General features: G+C 42.9%; 1 protein-coding gene across 9 annotated transcripts in view; it reads left to right on the top strand.

Annotated features, from left to right (window-relative positions):
- amacr (alpha-methylacyl-CoA racemase) overlaps positions 1-20,684 on the top strand; it is an 85,476-nt gene that overhangs the window by 10,536 nt on the left and 54,256 nt on the right. For 3 of the 9 annotated variants that reach the window (XM_063042716.1, XM_063042718.1, XM_063042725.1), the window contains exons 2-3: positions 5,278-5,391; positions 11,140-11,398. In XM_063042716.1, coding sequence (XP_062898786.1) covers positions 11,152-11,398 — 247 coding nt within the window. In that variant the 5' untranslated portion in view covers positions 5,278-5,391; positions 11,140-11,151. Of the gene's footprint in view, positions 1-3,055; positions 3,333-5,272; positions 5,449-6,691; positions 6,839-11,139; positions 11,399-20,684 lie in introns of those variants that run through there. The other 6 variants (XM_063042720.1, XM_063042722.1, XM_063042717.1 and 3 more) reach the window with 5 other exon arrangements.

Genomic DNA, 20,684 nt, shown 5'->3' with positions numbered 1-20,684 from the left:
TTGTAACCCGATAGTTAAATATACCTTACGTATTTGGTTTCAATTCCGAAAATTTTTCGATCTTAATCAATTTGGGCTTGCGATTCCTATTTTAGGCAACATTTTCTTTCCTCCCTCTTCCACGGACCATGCCTTTCAAATTTGGAAGACTAATGGTATTTCACGGGTTTTGGATTTATTTTTAGATGGTTCCCTTATGTCTTTTGAACAATTATCTAACAAATATAACTTACCAAGAATACATTTTTTTTAGATATCTCCAAGTTAGAAATTTCCTAAGTACTGTACTCTCTTCCTTTCCGACGCTACCTCCTACATATATTTTAGATACTATAATTAACCTTAATCCATGTCAGAAAGGTGTAACGGCTATTATTTATAATACTATTATGAAACTTAGGAAAGCTCCATTCGATAAGATTAGGTCAGATTGGGAAAAGGAATTGGGCTTTATTATTTCGGCGGATGACTGGGCGCATATTTTACAACTAGTCAATACTTACTCTATCTGTTCTAAACACTCCCTAATTCAATTTAAAGTTGTCCATAGAGCACATATGTCTAAAGATAAATTAGCTCGTTTTTATTCTCATATTAACCCTCTTTGTGACAGATGTCATGGGGAGATAGCTTCCTTAACTCATATATTTTGGTCCTGTCCTACTTTGGAAACTTGTTGGAAAGACATTTTTAATATTATTTCAAAGGTATTGAATATAGATATTTCTCCCCATCCTGTTACTGCTATCTTTGGATTACCTAAAATTTCCAGTAATCTTTCCCCTTCAGCCCATAGATTGATTGCATTTCTTACTTTAATGGCGAAAAGATGTATTTTACAACATTGGAAGGAGATTAATGCTCCAACTACGTTCTTTTGGTTTTCCCAGATGATACTATGTTTAAATTTGGAGAAAATCAGAAGTAATCTTTATGATTCTTCGGTTAAATTTGAACAGACCTGGAGATCTTTTATTCAACGTTTTCATTTAATGTAACTTTTTTTTCTCTCTTTGTCCATATTTATATTCCCTTCTTGCTTTTTAACTGTTTTTAATGGAGGTCGGGTTTGAGGACGTGATTGTTTTAAGTTGTTTAATTCTACTTGATACCTAGTTAGCCCATTGCTTTGCTTTGCTTTGCTTTTTAGATTAGTTGCACGGTGGGTTTTTTTGGGGGGGGGGGTTTGGGTTTTTTTTTTCTTTTCCTTATCGATATGTATGAAAATTAGTATACTATTATATTACCCTGTTATTTTATATCTAAACTGCACTGTTTGTACTAACTGCTTTTTCTGTATTAATATTTCTTGTAAAGTTATATTGCAACAGTGTATCAGTGCCTATTTGGTTTACCTTTTGTGTACTAGTTCAATAAAAAGATTTAAAAAGAAAGAAAAAGAGTTGTCCCAAATAAGTGGCTGTCCCCATTAATTGATGTTCCAATTAACTGGAATTAACTATGTGGCTGAGTGACGATAAACTGGAGCTTGAGATAGGGAGATTTCCACTACCTGTTTCCTGTGGTAGGGGTATCTAAAACTAGAGAGCTTATGTTTAGACAACTGGGATGCCCTCTAATTTTAAGGGAGAGGGAGGAGGTTTAATGGAGATTTGAGAAGTAAAACTTTCACTCAAAAATGAGTTCTAGGGGCAGCGGTGGAGGCAGGAACAGTAACTGCATGTCAGAGAATCATGACAGGTACCTGAATGAGGAGAGTGTAGAGACATACATAATTAATACAGGCTGGTCTGATTCGTATAAATAGGCATAATGGTTCACACAGAAGCGGTGTGTTGGAGTCATGACATATGACTGTATAATTTTATGGTGTAATGTCTTGGAGCATTTCTAAGTCAATGCTATTATGCATGTGAAGTAAAAACTGAAAGCACTGGCCATCTAGGCAACATCAGTAGAAAGAAAAACAGTCAACATTTCGTCAATGACTTTTCTTCAGAGTTCCCACCTCAGTGAAGCAGTTTTCGATTTGCTGAAAAAAGGGGAGAAAAATAAATACCTGTGGAGATCAAGGGAAAAACATGACACAGATTGATGCCAGCTAGATGTGCTGCTGCTTGTTAATGGCAAGTAATAAGACTATAAGTTATAGGAGCAGAATTAGTCCATTTGGCCCATCAAGTCTGCTCCACATGGTTGATTTATTTCCTTCTCAACCCCAATCTCCTTCCTTCTCATAACCCTTGATACCCTGACTAATCAAGGATCTATCAACCTCTGCCTTAAAAATACCCAATGACTTGACCTCTACAAATAACTGTGGCAACGAATTCCAGATTTGGCACTCTCTGGCTAAAGAAATCCCTCCTCATCTCTGTTCTAAATGAATGACCCTCTATTCTGAGGCTGTGTCCTCTGGTCCTAGACTTCCCCACCATAGCAAACGTCCTCTCCACATCCAATCTATTGAGGCCTTGAAACATTCAATAGGTTTCAATGAAATCTCCCCTCATTCTTCTGATTTCCAGTGAATATGGCCCAGAGCCATCAAATACTCCTCATAAGGTTACCTTTCATTCCTGGAATCATTCTTGTGCACCTCCAATCTTCCTAGAGCAGGGGTTGCCAAGCTGGGATGCGCAGATCCCCTGTGTTAATGGGTAAGGCTCAATGGCATAAAAAAGGTTGGGAACCCCAGACCTAGAGATCGTGTACCTAAAGGGAAGACTGATGTAAGAAAACAGTCAGCTGCTGAATCTGTGTGATATAGAATAAGTCAGTTGCTGTCCTCTTAAAGTAAAGGGCATTCATTCATTCAGGTGCCTTGCCGTTCGGCATGGGCGATCATGTCTCTGCATCCATCATGGTCCCTGACCCTCCAAATTGTAGTTGTTGCCTCCCCTGTTTCTAACCATGATGTTAATCTATCTATCATTTTCATTCTCTGTCTGCCTCTGCTTCTTTTTCCTTCCAGCTTTCCAGTTGTAACTAAATGTTCTAATGTCTCTCTTCACATGATGTGTCCAAAGAATTTTGATTGCTGTTTTCTGATTTTTTTTAAAAGTAATGTACATTTTGTTTTTGTTCTCTGTAGAACTACTTGGTTGGTTATCCTGTCCGTATATGATATGCAAAGCATTCTTCTGAGGAACCACATATCTGCTGCATCGATTCTCTTTTCCATTGCAGTTGTGATGGTCTATGACTCACAGCCATACATCAACATAGGAAGAATGTAGCAGGCGGATGTCAATTGCTATTTTCTTGTTCGTTAGGATGTTTCTCATTTCTGTAAATGCTGTTCTTGCCATTGCTATTCTTGCTTTTCTGTCTGTTTCACATTTGCCATCAGATGTTACCCATGATCCAAGGTACGTGAAGTTGTGAACTTGTTTCAGGATTTCATTTCCCAATACGATCCTACAGTTTGGGATATCAGGTTTCTTTGATATTACCATTACTTCTGTTTTCTTTTTGTTTAAGGTTAGGCCAAGTCTTTTGCTCTCTGTGTTGATGGCAGATACTAGTTTCTGTAAATTTACTTCACTGTTTGCTATCAGTACTGTATCATCCACATAGCTGGGGTTGTTGATATTGTATCCTCCTATACTTATTCCAGGTAGGTCTTGTATGGTTCTCATGATGTTTTCACTGTACAGGGAGAACAGGTCTGGTGATAGAACACAACCCTGTCTGACTCCTCGCTTTATTGGCTGATATTCACCAATCTCGTTGTCTATCCGTATGGCTGCACTTCGTTGCCAGCAGAGATTCCTGATTATTCTTAGATCTTTTCCATCGATATTAATATCTTGAAGCATTTTCATGATGACTTGGTGTTTCACTGTAAAGTAAAGGGCAATGCTCAGAAAACCCATAGTCTGTCAGCAGCAGTGGAGGTAATGAAAAACCGAGTCACATTAGAACTGGCCTGGGTATGAAATACACTAAAATGCAAAAGGGTAGTGTTTGTCTTGCATAATTGTGATCACCTTGCGGTTGCTTTTGACAGTTTACATATTTTATTTCTAACTGCTCATGTTAACATAATGTGGTCACCAGATGGCTTCATCAATGGCTGTTACCACAGTCTCTTTATTCATTTCCCAGCCTCACTAACTTAAAGCCTGCTTGTTTTCCCTTAATAACATTTGTGACAATGGATCTTTAACCTGAAATGTTTAACTCTTTCCACAGATGCCGTATGACCTGCTCAGTGTTCCTAGAATTTTCTGTTTCTGTTCCTATTTTAGCTTTGTAGCATCTGTAGTTTTTGGATTTCATACCTGCCACTAACCATAAACCCAGAAACTGATTTTAATGTTGGTACCATTAAATTTCATCTGACATTCTTTCAGCAGACTAATGGCATAACAATTGATTTGAAGCAAAGTCTGTGCTGAAAAATCACGTCATCTCATTGGGGACTATCATTTATATCATTTATATTTAAATGTTTCATAATCACACAACAGTACTTCTGTCAATAAATGAAGTTATCGGTTTGAGTTGTGTCACTGCAAAATGCAGGTTTTATTTTAGAGACTTAGAGCACTATGATGCAGGCACAGAAACAGACCCTTCAGCCCATTGAGTCTATGCTGACCTGTTTTTCTGTATAGTCCCATCTACCTGCACTTGGACCATACCATACTGCTCTCATCCATGTACCTTTCCAAACTTGTCTTAAATGTTGCAGTTGACCCCAAGTTGGCCACTTCCGCTGACAACGCATTCCATGCACATCAAGAAGCTCCCCCTCAAGTTCCCCTTAAAACATTTTTACCTTTCACTCGAAATCTATGACCTCTTGTTGTAGTTCACCCAACCTCAGTCAAAAAAAGCATGCATGATCTATCATAATTTTGTATACTTCTATCAAATCTCTCCTCAGTCTTCTGTGTTCCAAGAAATAAAGTCCTAACCTATTCAAGCTTTCCTTATAACTCAGGTGCTTCAATCCCAGTAACATCCTTGTAAGTTTTCAATGTACTCTTTCAATCTTATTTGCAGCTTTCCTGTAGGTAGGTGACCAAGACTGCACATGGTACTCCAAATTGGGCTTCACCAGCATTATGCAACTTCAACATCATATCTGCTATATTCAGTGCCCTGATTTATGAAATTATTGTTGTAAAAGCTCTCATTATGACCTTATCAACCTGTAATGTCGCTTTCAAAGACTTATGGAACTGTATTCCTGGATATTTCATATCTCTGCACACTTCAGTACCTTCCAATTCAGTGTGTAAGTCTTGTCCTAGTTTGGATTAGATTCGATTAGATTCAACTTTATTGTCATTGTGCCCAGTACAGATACAAAGCCAATGAAATGCAAACATGAGGAAATCTGCAGATGCTGGAAATTCAAGCAACACACATAAAAGTTGCTGGTGAACGCAGCAGGCCAGGCCGCATCTATAGGAAGAGGTATAGTCGACGTTTCGGGCCGAGACCCTTCGTCAGGACGAACTAAAAGGAGAGCTAGTAAGAGATTTGAAAGTGGGAGGGGGAGGGGGAGATCCAAAATGATAGGAGAAGACAGGAGGGGGAGGGATGGAGCCAAGAGCTGGACAGTTGATTGGCAAAAGGGATATGAGAGGATTGTGAGACAGGAGGCCTAGGGAGAAAGAAAGGGGGAGGGGGGAAGCCCAGAGGATGGGCAGTAATGGGTGAGGTATGAGGGGGAGGTGGGACATTAACAGAAGTTGGAGAAGTCAATGTTCATGCCATCAGGTTGGAGGCTACGCAGACACAGTCATAGGTGAAAAGGGAGTACAGGAGAGGGCTCAGCACACAGCCTTGAGCCACGCCGGTGTTCAGGGTGAGAGTGGATGAGGAGAGGTTGTCTATCTTAACTGATTAGGGTCTGTTAGTCAGAAAGTCCGAAGTCCAATTGCAGAGGGATGAGCTGATACGAAGCTGGCGAAGTTCGGCGATCAGCTTGGAGGGAATCACAGTACTGAATGCTGAACTAAAGTCAATGAACAGCATTCTGACGTAAGAGTTGGGGCTGTCCAAGTGGGTCAGGGCAGAGTGAAGTGCTGTGGAGATGGCGCCCTCTGTTGACCTGTTGGTGCGATAGGCAAATTGATAGGGGTCCAGGGTAGTGGGCAGACAGGATTTCCAGATGTGATAGAACCAGTCTCTCAAAGCACTTTGCAATGACGGGGGTGAGTGCAACTGGGTGGAAGTCATTCAGGCCCGTGGCAGTGGAATGCTTCGGCACTGGCACAATGGTGGTGATCTTGAAGCTTGTAGGGACAACTGCCTGGGCCAGGGACAGATTAAAAATGTCCGTGAAGACCCCGGCCGACTGCCCTGCACAGATTTTGAGCACATGGCCAAAGTTTATCCTGCCTAAGTGCAAGACCCAATACTGTTCTGCATTTAATTCCATCTGCCATTTTTCAGCTTGTCCAGATTACATTGCTAGCCTTCCTTGCTGATCCCCATGCCTCCAGTCTTGTTGTCAACTACATGTTCTGTAAGCACTATAGTCTTGTTAAAATTGATCAGATGAAGAATTCAGAGATCATCAATTTTCGGTGTGTGTTGGAAATAGTAGTAATACATCTACAAACCCCATTTCCAGAAAAGTTGGGATATTTTCCAAAATGCGATAAAAACAAAAATCTGTGTCATGTTAATTCACGTGAACCTTTATTTAACTGACAGAAGTACAAAGAAACAATTTTCAATAGTTTTACTGACCAACTTAATTGTATTTTGTAAATACACACAAATTTAGAATTTGATGGCTGCAACACATTCAACAAAAGTTGGGACAGAGTTAAAATAAGATTGAAAAGTGCGTAGAATATTCAAGAAACACCGGTTTGGAAGACTCCACATTAAGCAGGCTAATTGATAGCAGGTGAGGTATCATGACTGGGTATAAAAGTAGCGTCCATCAAAGGCTCAGTCTTTGCAAGCAAGGATGGGTCGTGGCTCACCCCTTTGTGCCAAAATTCGTGAAAGAATTGTTAGTCAGTTCAAAAGGAACATTTCTCAACCCAAGATTGCAGAGAATTTAGGTCTGTCAACATCTACAGTACATAATATTGTGAAAAGATTCAGAGAATTCAGAGACATATCAGTGCGTAAAGGGCAAGGTCGGAAACCACTGTTGAATGCGCGTGAACTTCGACCCCTCAGGCGGCACTGCCTAAGAAATCGTCATGCAACTGTGACAATTATAGCCACCTGGGCTCGGGAGTACTTCGGAAAACCATTGTCACTCAACACAGTCCGTCGCTGCATCCAGAAATGCAACTTGAAACTGTATTACGCAAGGAGGAAGCCATACATCAACTCTATGCAGAAACGCCGGCGAGTTCTCTGGGCCCGAGCTCATCTCAGATGGACCGAAAGACTGTGGAACCATGTGCTGTGGTTAGATGAGTCCACATTTCAGCTAATTTTCAGAAAAAACGGGCGTCGAGTTCTCCGTGTCAAAGGTGAAAACGACCATCCAGATTGTTATCAGCGAAAGGTGCAAAAGCCAGCATCTGTGATGGTATGGGGGTGCATCAGTGCCCACGGCATGGGTGAGTTGCATGTATGTGAAGGTACCATTGACTCTGAGGAGTATATTAGGATTTTAGAGAGACATATGTTGCCATCAAGGCGATGTCTCTTCCTGGGACGTCCATGCTTATTTCAGCAGGACAATGCCAGACCACATTCTGCACGGCGTGGCTTTGTAGACACAGAGTGCGTGTGCTTGACTGGCCTGCTGCCAGTCCAGATCTATCTCCTACTGAAAATGTATGGCGCTTCATGAAGAGGAGAATCAGACAACAGAGACCACTTACTGTTGAGCAGCTGAAGTCTTATATCAAGCAAGAATGGACAAAATTTCCAATTGCAAATCTACTACAATTAGTATCCTCAGTTCCAAAATGATTAAAAAGTGTTATTAAAAGGAAAGATGATGTAACACAATGGTAAACATGCCTCTGTCCCAACCTTTGTTGAGTGTGTTGCAGCCATCAAATTCTAAATTTGTGTATGTTTACAAAATACAATTAAGTTGGTCAGTAAAACTATTGAAAATCTTTTCTTTGTACTTTTGTCAGTTAAATAAAGGTTCACGTGAATTAACATATCACAGATTTTTGTTTTAATTGCATTTTGGAAAATATCCCAACTTTTCTGGAAATGGGGTTTGTATTATGATTATATATTTCTGCACAAATAATCTGGCAAAATTTAGCAGTTGTCAGAGGTACTTTTTTATTATGGAGACAGTGGATTTTAATTTGGGAACATTCTGCTATTTGCAATGGAAATTATTAATATTAAGTTCACATGACTTTATCAAAGCATTTGTTAGTTAATAAGTTAGTTTGGAAGAATAGATCACATTTTATATCCAACTGGATATAAAATTGGCTTAGTGTAAGAAAACCACATGGAGGTTGTTATTTGGACTGGAGGTCGGTGACCACTGGTCTACTGCAGAGATCAAATAGCGCAGGGTCTGCTATTGTTTGTCAACTTTTTTTAGTGATTTGGCTGCCGAGGATGTTAACAAGGATGGTAAATTTGCAGATGACACTAGTGCTGGTGCAGTGGATGGTGAAGAAGGTACCTATGATTACAACAGGATCTAAGTGGGCCAAAGAATGGCGGATTGAATTTAACTCGTCAAGTGTGAAGTGTTGTATTTTGGCTAAACCAGGTTAGAACTTGCACATGGTACAGTAGGTTCCTGAGAGTGTAGTAGAACACAGAGACAGGGACACAGGTATTTAGTTTGCTACAGGTAGTGACACAGGTCATAGTCATAGTCATACTTTATTAATCCTGGGGGAAATTGGTTTTCGTTACAGTTGCTCCATAAATAATAAATAGTAATAGAACCATAAATAGTTAACTAGTAATATGTAAATTATGCCAGTAAATTATGAAATAGGTCCAGGACCAGCCTATTGGCTCAGGGTGTCTGACCCTCCAAGGGAGGAGTTGTAAAGTTTGATGGCCACAGGCAGGGATGACTTCCTATGACGCTCAGTGCTGCATCTCGGTGGAATGAGTCTCTGACTGAATGTACTCCTGTGCCCACCTAGTACATTATGTAGTGGATGGGAGACATTGACCAAGATGGCATGCAACTTAGACAGCATCCTCTTTTCAGACACCACCATGAGAGAGTCCAGTTCCATCCCCACAACATCACTGGCCTTACGAATGAGTTTGTTGATTCTGTTCATGTCTGCCACCCTCAGCCTGCTGCCCCAGCACACAACAGTAAACATGCACTGGCCACCACAGACTCGTAGAACATCCTCAGCATCGTCTGGCAGATGTTAAAGGACCTCAGTCTCCTCAGGAAATAGAGATGGCTCTGATCCTTCTTGTAGAACAGCCTCAGTGTTCTTTGACCAGTCCAGTTTATTGTCAATTCGTATCCCCAGGTATTTGTAATCCTCCACCATGTCCACACTGACCCCCTGGATGGAAACAGGGGTCACCGGTACCTTAGCTCTCCTCAGGTCTACCACCAGCTCCTTAGTCTTTTTCACATTAAGCTGCAGATAATTCTGCTCACACCATGTGACAAAGTTTCCTACCGTAGCCCTGTACTCAGCCTCATCTCCCTTGCTGATGCGTCCAACTATGGCAGAGTCATCCGAAAACTTCTGAAGGTGACAAGACTCTGTGCAGTAGTTGAAGTCCGAGGTGTAAATGGTGAAGAGAAAGGGAGACAAGACAGTCCCCTGTGGAGCCCCAGTGCTGCTGATCACTCTGTCGGACACACAGTGTTGCAAGCACACGTACTGTTGTCAGCCTGCCTGCCAGGTATAGGGGGCAATGAAGAAGACGTTTAGCCAGCTTGATTTCATTTGTCAGGTCACTGAGTAGAGGAGATAGGAGATCATCGTGCAAATGCACAAGTCATTAGTGAGACTGGTCTTGGAATATTGTGTGCAGTTCTGGTCAAGTAGATAAGGAAGGGTGTTAATAAGCTGAAAAGGGTGCAGGGGAGGTGCACAGGGATGTTACCAGAGGATGGTTAGGCTAAGACAGCTGGATGGTGACGTGATGGAGCTATAAAATCCTGGGGGGTGCAGATAAGGTGGATGGCCATGTCTTTTTATAGGAGTGTAAGGGCATAGGTTTAAGATGAGAGAGGAAAGATTTAAAAGGGAACTTAGGGATAACTTTTTCACACACAGGGTGCTGTGTATCTGGAATGAGTTGTCAGAAGAAGTGGTAGAACTGGGTACAAAGTCTTTAAATACACTTGGACAAGTGCATGGATGAAAGCAGTTTAAGGGCATATTCACCAAACACAGGCAAATGGGATTAGCTCAGGTAGATATTTAGACATCTCAGCTGGCACAGGTGAGTTGAATCAATAGGCCTGTTTCTGTGCTGTATAATGTTACGGCTCTAGGACAGTCATGACTTCAAAATAAGGTGCCTTTAAAATGTAACTGAAAAGTTGTGAATTGATGCTTAGTAACTGAATCGCTATTATTTTCCAGGTTAGTAAATTTGCTAATATTTGAGTGAATACGGCGTTAAGTATTGGAAGCAAGCAGCAAATTGGGAAAGTTTGAACAAAATATTGATGAGGACCAGGAATAATAGACCCTAACTACCATATAAGAATAGAGGTCCCTAAGCCGTTTGTACTGATTTGTTTAGTAGTAAACTTGCTTTATCTTTTTACAATCTCCACTGTTTTCCCTTACTTTTCCTGTACTTCCCCACTGTAGATGCATCTATCTCCAGGGTAAATATAGATGCAAAGATGCATTTAAGATCTCCTTGTATGATAGGCAAAATAGGGATGCTGCTCCTATCGTGCAGGGAAACAGCTTGGTCTCCATGTTATTGGCTCATTCCTGTTAACTATCACCGAGCCCTCCAAACCCCAATTGTTCCCCTCTGTCTTTCAAACTGGAGTAACTCACAACTTATTTCTACCCTGCTTCAGCATAGGTTCTCCATTCTCTTGCCCCAATCTAAAATCTTTTTACATTTCTTTATCCACTGCTATAGTTAACTCCAAAAGATACTTGGATCTACTTGTCTACATTATGAATTAAATGAAATAATAGCTTTGGGTCCTCCATATCCATTGCAGACATACCCTTCATATTATATGTGAAAAGTACATTTCCATGCATTTATTAAACTAATAATGAATTGTTTTTGCCTCAGAACTGAAACAGAATGGCTCTAGCTGGAATCCATGTGATTGAACTCGTTGGCCTGGCACCAGCACCATTGTGTGGAATGATTCTGGCAGATTTTGGAGCCAAGATAGTGCATATAGATCAGATAAAGAGCGCTCCACTTACTAACACATTGGCAAGGGGCAAACGTTCAGTTGCTTTGAATCTGAAGAGACCGGAAGGAGCTGGAGTGCTGAAGCGACTTTGCAATCAATCTGATATTCTCATAGAACCGTTCCGTAAAGGTAGGATGCTAACACATTTACTTGTGCCTTCTTGGGTACGAAAGCTGGCTTTATTTTTGAATGTATACATTGCCTAGCAAAATTTGAAAATCATAATTCAAGTTGAAATTATTTCCCGTTTGTTCCCGTCCTTGAGTAAAAGCTGTATCTAATACAAGTCATTGGCACCTTTGTAAAGAATAACAAATGCTTGGCGTTTAAAGCATCATCAAAATGTTTTCATTTTTATTTAGTCTTCAAAGTTAGAGGTTTTAAAAAAATAATAACTGCATCGATATGTTGGGACCAGGTTAGATCCTCAGCGATCTTGACACCAAGGAACTTGAAACTACTCACTCACTCCACTTCTTATCCCTCTATGAGGATTGGTATGTATGCTTTCATCTTACCCTTCTTGAAGTCCACAATCAGCTCTTTCATCTTACTGACGTTGAGTGCCAGGTTGTTGCTGTGACACCACTCCACTAGTTGGCATATTTCGCTCCTATGTGCCCTTTCGTCACCATCTGAGATGGTTGTATCATCAGCAAATTTATAGATGGTTTTTGATCTCTGTCTAGCCATGTAGTCATGGGTATATAGAGGTTAGAGCAGTGGGCTAAGCACACACCCCTGAGGTGCACCAGTATTGATAATCAGCGAGGAGGAAATGTTTTCATCAATCTGCACAGATTGTGCTCTTCCGGTTAGGAAGTCGAGGACCCAATTGTAGAGGGAGGTACAGAGGCCTAGGTTCTGTAATTTATCAATCAGGATTGTGGGAATAATGGTATTAAATGCTGAGCTGTAGTCGATGAACAGCATCCTGACATAGGTGTTTGTGTTGTCTAGGTGGTCTAAAGCCATGTGGAGAGCCATTGAGATTGCATCTACCATTGACCTATTGTGGTGATAGGCAAATTGCAGTGGGTCCAGGTCCTTGCTGAGGCAGGAGTTCGGTCTCGTCATGACCAACCTCTCAAAGCATTTCATCACTGTTGTGAGTGCTACCGGGTGATAGTCATTACGGCAGCTCACATTATTCTTCTTAAGCACTGGTATAATTGTTGCCTTTTTGAAGCAAGTGGAAACTTCCATCTGTAGCAATGAGAGGTTGAAAATGTCCTTGAATACTCCCGCTAGTTTGTTGGCGCAGGTTTTCAGAGCCTTACCGGGTACTCCATCTGGATCTTGCGGGGGTTCACCCTCTTTAAAGACACTCTAACATCGGCCTCTGAGACAGAGATCACAAGGTCATCAGGTGCAGCAGGGATCTTCACAGCTGTAGTTGATTTCTCCCTTTCAAAGCGGGCATTGAAGGCGTTGAGTTCATCTGGTAGTGAAACACTGCTGCTATTTATGCTATTGGGTTTCAATTTGTAGGAAGTAATGTCTTGCAAACCCTGTCAGAGTTGTTGTACATCCGATGTTGCCTCCAACCTCATTCAAAATTGTCTCTTCACCCTTGAAATAGCCCTCCGCAAATCATACCTGGTTTTCTGGTACAGGCCTGGGTTGCCAGACTTCAATGCCACAGATCTAGCCTTCAGCAGACCACGTACTTCCTGGTTCATCCACAGCTTTTGGTTTGGGAATGTACAATGTCTTTGTAGGCACACACTCATCCACACAGGTTTTAGCAACATACATCAAAGTTGCTGGTGAATGCAGCAGGCCAAGCAACATCTATAGGAAGAGGCGCAGTCGACGTTTCAGGCCGAGACCCTTCGTCAGGACTAACTGAAGGAAGAGTGAGTAAGGGATTTGAAAGCTGGAGGGGGAGGGGGAGATGCAAAATGATAGGAGAAAATGATAGGGGGGAGGGATAGAGCCGAGAGCTGGACAGGTGATAGGCAAAAGGGGATACGAGAGGATCATGGGACAGGAGGTCCGGGAAGAAAGACAAGGGGGGGGCGGTGACCCAGAGGATGGGCAAGAGGTATATTCAGAGGGACAGAGGGAGAAAAAGGAGAGTGAGAGAAAGAATGTGTGCATAAAATTGAGTAACAGATGGGGTACGAGGGGGAGGTGGGACCTTAGCGGAAGTTAGAGAAGTCAGTGTTCATGCCATCAGGTTGGAGGCTACCCAGACGGAATATAAGGTGTTGTTCCTCCAACCTGAGTGTGGCTTCATCTTTACAGTAGAGGAGGCCGTGGATAGACATGTCAGAATGGGAATGGGATGTGGAATTAAAATGTGTGGCCACTGGGAGATCCTGCTTTCTCTGGCGGACAGAGCGTAGACGTTCAGCAAAGCGGTCTCCCAGTCTGAGTCGGGTCTCACCAATATATAAAAGGCCACATCGGGAGCACCGGACGCAGTATATCACCCCAGTCGACTCACAGGTGAAGTGATGCCTCACCTGGAAGGACTGTTTGGGGCCCTGAATGGTGGTAAGGGAGGAAGTGTAAGGGCATGTGTAGCACTTGTTCCGCTTACACGGATAAGTGCCAGGAGGGAGATCAGTGGGGAGGGATGGGGGGGACGAATGGACAAGGGAGTTGTGTAGGGAGCGATCCCTGCGGAATGCAGAGGGGGGGGGAGGGAAAGATGTGCTTAGTGGTGGGATCCCGTTGGAGGTGGCGGAAGTTACGGAGAATAATATGTTGGACCCGGAGGCTGGTGGGGTGGTAGGTGAGGACCAGGGGAACCCTATTCCTAGTGGGGTGGTGGGAGGATGGAGTGAGAGCAGATGTACGTGAAATGGGGGAGATGCGTTTAAGAGCAGAGTTGATAGTGGAGGAAGGGAAGCCCCTTTCTTTAAAAAATGAAGACATCTCCCTCGTCCTAGAATAAAAAGCCTCATCCTGAGAGCAGATGCGGCGGAGACGGAGGAATTGCAAGAAGGGGATGGCGTTTTTGCAAGAGACAGGGTGAGAAGAGGAATAGTCCAGATAGCTGTGAGAGTCAGTAGGCTTATAGTAGACATCAGTGGATAAGCTGTCTCCAGAGACAGAGACAGAAAGATCTAGAAAGGCGAGGGAGGTGTCGGAAATGGACCAGGTAAACTTGAGGGCAGGGTGAAAGTTGGAGGCAAAGTTAATAAAGTCAACGAGTTCTGCATGCGTGCAGGAAGCAGCGCCAATGCAGTCGTCGATGTAGCGAAGGAAAAGTGGGGGACAGATACCAGAATAGGCACGGAACATAGATTGTTCCACAAACCCAACAAAAAGGCAGGCATAGCTAGGACCCATACGGGTGCCCATAACTACACCTTTAGTTTGGAGGAAATGGGAGGAGCAAAAGGAGAAATTATTAAGAGTAAGGACTAATTCCGCTAGACGGAGCAGAGTGGTGGTAGAGGGGAACTGATTAGGTCTGGAATCCAAAAAGAAGCGTAGAGCTTTGAGACCTTCCTGATGGGGGATGGAAGTATATAAGGACTGGACATCCATGGTGAAAATAAAGCAGTGGGGGCCAGGGAACTTAAAATCATCGAAAAGTTTAAGAGCGTGAGAAGTGTCAGGAACATAGGTCGGAAGGGATTGAACAAGGGGTGATAAAACAGTGTCGAGGTATGCAGAAACGAGTTCGGTGGGGCCGGAGCAAGCTGAGACAATAGGTCGGCCAGGACAGGCAGGTTTGTGGATCTTGGGTAGGAGGTAGAAACGGGAAGTGCGGGGTGTGGGAACTATAAGGTTGGTAGCAGTGGATGGGAGATCCCCTGAGCGGATAAAGTCGGTGATAGTGTGGGAGACAATGGCCTGGTGCTCCTTAGTGGGGTCACGATCGAGGGGTAAATAAGAGGAGGTATCCGTGAGTTGTTGCTGTGCCTCGGCAAGGTAGAGGTCAGTACGCCAGACTACAACAGCACCCCCCTTATCAGCGGGTTTAATAATAAGGTTAGGATTAGTGCGGAGGGAGTGGAGAGCAGAGCATTCCGAAGGAGTGAGGTTGGAATGGGGACAAGGTGCGGTGAAGTCGAGACGGTTGATGTCCCGTCGGCAGTTGGCAATAAAGAGATCCAGAGCAGGCAGAAGACCAGAGCGGGGTGTCCATGAAGAAGAGGAGGGTTGAAGACGGGAGAAGGGGTCATCGGTGGGGGTAGAAGAGTCCTTGCCGAAGAAGTAGGCTCGGAGACGGAGACGGCGGAAGAAAAGTTCTGCATCATGGCGAACACGGAACTCACTGAGGTGTGGGCGAAGGGGGACAAAGGTGAGGCCCTTACTGAGAACAGAGCTTTCTGCCTCCGACAGTTGAAGGTCGGAGGGGATGGTAAAGACCCGGCACGGATGGGAGCTGGGATCGGGGCGGAGGGGGAGGCTGGGTGTGTCAGTGGAGAGGGGAGGGTTGGGGTGAGAGGAAGATGGAGCCTCTGAGGGCCCAGGAGCTGACGGTGGGATCTGAGGGAGACGGGATTGCAGAGTATTGGTGGGGGAAGGGGAGACGGGAGTCACAACAGCAGCACATAAAGACCCGGCCTGGAGTTCAAGGCTGGAGTCGCAGTTGGTGGTTGCGCAATCGCTGTGAATGTGTCCATGGTCGTTGCTGGAGTCCGGGTTTTGAATATGTCCTGAGGTGTTGGAGCCGCCGAGATTCCGGGTTTTGAATAGCCCCGACGCTAGCAGGCATGAACTTTCAATAGCCCCGACGCTAGCAGGCATGAACTTTCAATATGCCCCGACGCTAGCAGGCATGAACTTTCAATATGCCCCGACGCTAGCAGGCATGAACTTTCAATAGCCCCGACGCTAGCAGGCATGAACTTTCAATTGCGGCCCCTGCCATTGTAAATTCACCACACAGGTTTTAATTAAGTTAGTAACAACTGCAGCATACTCATCCAGGTTCAAAGATGAATCCCTGAATACAGTTCAGTCCACCAATTCAAAGCAGTCCTGTAGGCGCTCCTGTGCTTCCCTTGTCCATACCTTCTTGGTCCTCACTACTGCTGCTGCAGTCTTCAGTCGTTGCCTATATTTGGGGAGTAGAAGTACAGCCAGGTGATCAGACTTCCCAAAGTGAAGGTGTGGAATAGCACAGTAAGCATTCTTGATGATGGTGTAACAATGGTCCAGTGTTTTGCTATAGGCTATATGTGCCTTGTGCCTGACTGTTGTCTGAGTTTTGCACTTTGGAGGAACGCTGTTTCATTTGGCTATATTAACGTATGGTTAAATGAAAATTTTACTTGAACTTGATAAATAGGTCGTGAACTAATCAGGTCAAAGAATGAATTGAAGTGCATATGTGTAGTAATTTGTAATCATTCTGATAAGTAATCGCTAACAGTTAATAAATACAGAAAATGTGGTCAAAAGAAATGTAAATTACTGCAATCAGTTTTTCTTAAATCTGCTGACTGATTACTTCTGTGAAGAAGAGTCCATATGCTTGATATAAAGCTGTTGTGCTATTGAAATGTTCCAATTTACTTTTAACAGGCAGTTTGAAATCCAGTAGGATATAGTGTGTGAATAGCAGCCCTAGGCCTGAGTCAACATAGTAGTAGTAGTAGTAGTAGTAGTAATAGCAGTGCAGAATTTGAATCTTGTGGCTATCGCGGCCTGCTGCATCCCAACTCCTTAAAAAAAAACTTGAGTTTCAGTGGGAAGTGAAATTTGAAGCAGGTAATTATTTGCTCAATTAACTTATTGAATAGCTACCGTGATATCTCTTGGAGAGAAGATTATTAATAAAATGTTAACTTCAGAAGATAACAAACTTGCAAGGATATCAGGCAGCTTCTGTTGGGAGAGAATCAAAGTTGATGTTTCAAATCAATATTATCTTACATATCAAAAGTAGTTATTTTTTTTCTCTGCACATTTCCCCACTGACGTGATTCACAGTTTTCTAATTACAAGCTTTTTGGTAAAACATTTTGGTTTCTTTCAAGCACTATATTAAGGTTTACTGCAACAACATCCTCAGGCATTGAATTCCAACAAACCATTTTTTTTAAATTACCTAAATCTGAGCATGTATAGCAGGACTCATTATTGGTATATTTCTGAAGTTACCATCAGAGATGTAACTCAATGAGCAGTTCCATCCCTGGCATCTCCATTCCGATAAACATGAATTTCGAAGGTAGGTAAATGTCCATGGCCTGATCAGTTAACTTGGTTTATTATTGTCACGTGTACCAAGGTACAGTGAAAAACGTGTCTCGTATACTTTCTACAGATTAATTCCTTACATCAGCACATTGATATTATATAAAGTAAAATAATAACCACGTGCAGGATAAAATCTGCCTGAGTGGTGCCACAACAACAACCTCTCACTCAACGTCAGCAAGACCAAGGAGCGTATTGACTTCAAGAGGAGGAAAGCAGAGGTCCATGAGCCAGTCCTCATTGAAGGATCAGAAGGGGAGAGGATAACATCAAAACGTCCTTTTGATGTTATCATTTTGGATGACCTGTCCTCGGACCAGCACTTATGGAAAAAGCACCGCAGCATCTCTACTTTAAAAGTTTACAAAGATTGGCCATGACATCTAAAACTTTGGCAACCTTCTGTAGATGTGGTGAAAAATATGTTGACGGCATCACAGGCTGGTTTAGAAACACCAATGCCCTTGATTGGAAAACCCTACAAAAAGTAGTGGATACGGCCCAGTCAATCATGGATAAAGCCCTCACATTATTGAGCTTATCTACATAATATACTGTCACAGAAAAGCAACATCCATCATCAAAGGACACCCAACACCCAGAACAAGCTCTCTTCTCACTGCTTTCATCAGGAAGAAGGTTCAGCCTCAGAACTGACACTACTAGGTTCAAGAACAGTTATTACCCCTCAGCCATCAGGCTCTTCAACCAAAAGAGATAACTTCACTTGCCAATCAGTAAAATGTTCCCACAGCCTGTTGACCCACTTTCAAGGACTCTTCATTTAATGTTTTCAATATTTATTGCTTATTTGATTATTATTTCTTTCTTTTTGTATTTGCACAGTTTGTTGTCTTTTGCATGCTGGTTGAACACCCAAGTTGCTGTGGTCTTCCACTGATTCTGTTACATTTATTATCCTATCATGGATTTATTGACAGCCATAATAGAACATGGATTCTATTATGAATTTCAATAAACCACTAGAAATTGAATCTCAGGGTTGTATATGGTGACATATATGTACTTTGGTAATGAATTTACTTTGAACTTTTTAACTTTGGAGGTGTTAACCGCTCCAGATTGTGCAGTGCAGATAGACAATTAGATTCAGGATCATATCGAGATAGATTGTGAGGTCAAGACTCCATCTTATTGTACTAAGGAACTGTTTAGTAGTCTTATAACAGCTGAACAGAAGCTGTCCTTAAGCCTAGTGGCACTTGCCTTGGTTTTGAGTTCGGCGCTGGACGCTCGGAGAGATTCGGCCGGGTGCGGGCACTCTGTGCTCGGCCGGGGGCCATGGTGGAGTGGTCGGCAACTTGGGCCGGCTCCCCTACCAGACTTAGTCTGGTGAGGAGGGTGTGAGGACACCCAGCAGGACTTAAAAAACAAGACCTGACAAAGGGCGGATGAGCTCCTTGTGAGCCAACGGCCATCTTCCGTGGAAGAGATTAAAGCCTCACCACGTATCTACGAATTGTATGCTGTGCACCTAGTTAGAAGAGATATGATGAACTTGGGCGCTGCACCGTGTGCCTAGACCTGCCCAAGGCCACCGCCCAAGGAGGGGCCGGGTTTGAAAAAGCGGCTGCGGCTGGAGGGCAATATGGCCTCGGGCTCGAGTTCGGCGGCGGGCAGTGCCAAGGCGGCCAGCAAGAACAAACTGGAGGAGAGGCTGTACTCGGTGCTGTCGTAAGATCGAAGAAGATGGAGGTGCACGGCTGCCAACCCCAGATTCAGGATGGCACCCGCTAACTGACTGACTGACTGACTTGCCCTCAGGGTTTTTATATGTTCTGCCTGAAGGGAGAAGGAAGAAGAGACACTATCTAGGATGGGTGGGTCTTTGATTATGCTGATTATTTTATTTTTGGATATTCGCATATCTGTGCACTTGCAATGTTATTGTGACGCTAATTTCCTTTGGGATCAATAACGTATCTATCTATCTATTGAGGCAGTATCATTGACAGAGATGGTTATCTGGATTAACAGAGGAATCTTGATCAGCTGAGAAAGGAGGCTGAGAAATGACAAATTGGGTTTAATTTGGTGAGCTGTTTCATTTTGGAAAGACACAAGGTATGACTTTCACAATGAATGGTAGGGCCCTGGGGAGTGTGGTAGAGCAGAAGAACATAGGAGCACAAGCAAATGGTTCCCTGAAAGTGCCATTGTAGTAGTCAGGGTGATGAAGAAGGCTTTTGGGATACTGGCCTTCATCAGTCAGAGCACCGTGTGTAGAAGTTGAGACATTATGTTTGTGTTGTTCAAGACAATGCTGAGGTCCCATTTGAAATATTGTACTCTGATATGGTCACCCTGCTATCAAAAAGATGCCATTTAGATAGAGGATACAAAGGAGATTTAAGAGGACATTTCCAGGACTAAGGGACTGACTTGTGCAGATTGAGACTGTTTTCATGAGTGCAGTAGAATTAGATCTTATTGAATTGTACAAAATGGTGAGGGGTCTAAATACGGTGAATAAACACAGTCTTTTTACCCCAAAGTTAGGCAATCTAAAACTAGAGGACATAGGTTTAAAGTGAGGGGGGAGACATTGAATAGCAACTTAAGGGGCAACTTTTCCATTAAGAGCATAGCCCATACATGGAATGCACTGCCAAAGGAAGTGTTTGAGGCAGGTATATTAACAAGATTTAAAAGCTACTTGGACAGGTACACGGATAGGAAAGGTTTCGAGGGAAGTGGGTCAAATGTGAGCAACTGGGGCTAGCGTATGGACTGGAATCTTGATCCGCATGAAACAGTTTGGCTGAAGGGCCCGTTTCTGTGCTCTATGACACTGACTTTGGACTGAAAATGTCTTCAAACTTGAAAGATAGATTGCTGATGCAGAAATTCATCTCATGTAATTTCATGGTTGACTTCTTATTGAATAAGTCAGGAAATTGAAATGACATTATCTAGGTCCAATGCATTTGAGAGCTTCAGACAACTTAAAAATGTGCTGAAAGACCAAGATGAACACATAAGAAGGAGAAATATGTCAATCTCTCACTCTAAATGAAAATGCAACTTCATACACTGTTTCTTTATTCACAACCATTCAATTTCCCAAGGTTGACGGAAATGTTCCCATTTCAGGAAATGTTCTTTGAATTATCTTTCAAAACAACATAATAAACTCCGAAGCCTGGAGAACATCCCACCTGAAAAAGCAGGAGGTGCAAGGCAGAATTAAATTGTGATGTCTGTGATACACAAAACTTAAGTA

This window comes from Mobula hypostoma, chromosome 3 (assembly GCF_963921235.1).
Source record: "Mobula hypostoma chromosome 3, sMobHyp1.1, whole genome shotgun sequence".
Classification (NCBI taxonomy): domain Eukaryota; kingdom Metazoa; phylum Chordata; class Chondrichthyes; order Myliobatiformes; family Myliobatidae; genus Mobula; species Mobula hypostoma.
This window is presented reverse-complemented; position numbering and strand designations above follow the sequence as displayed.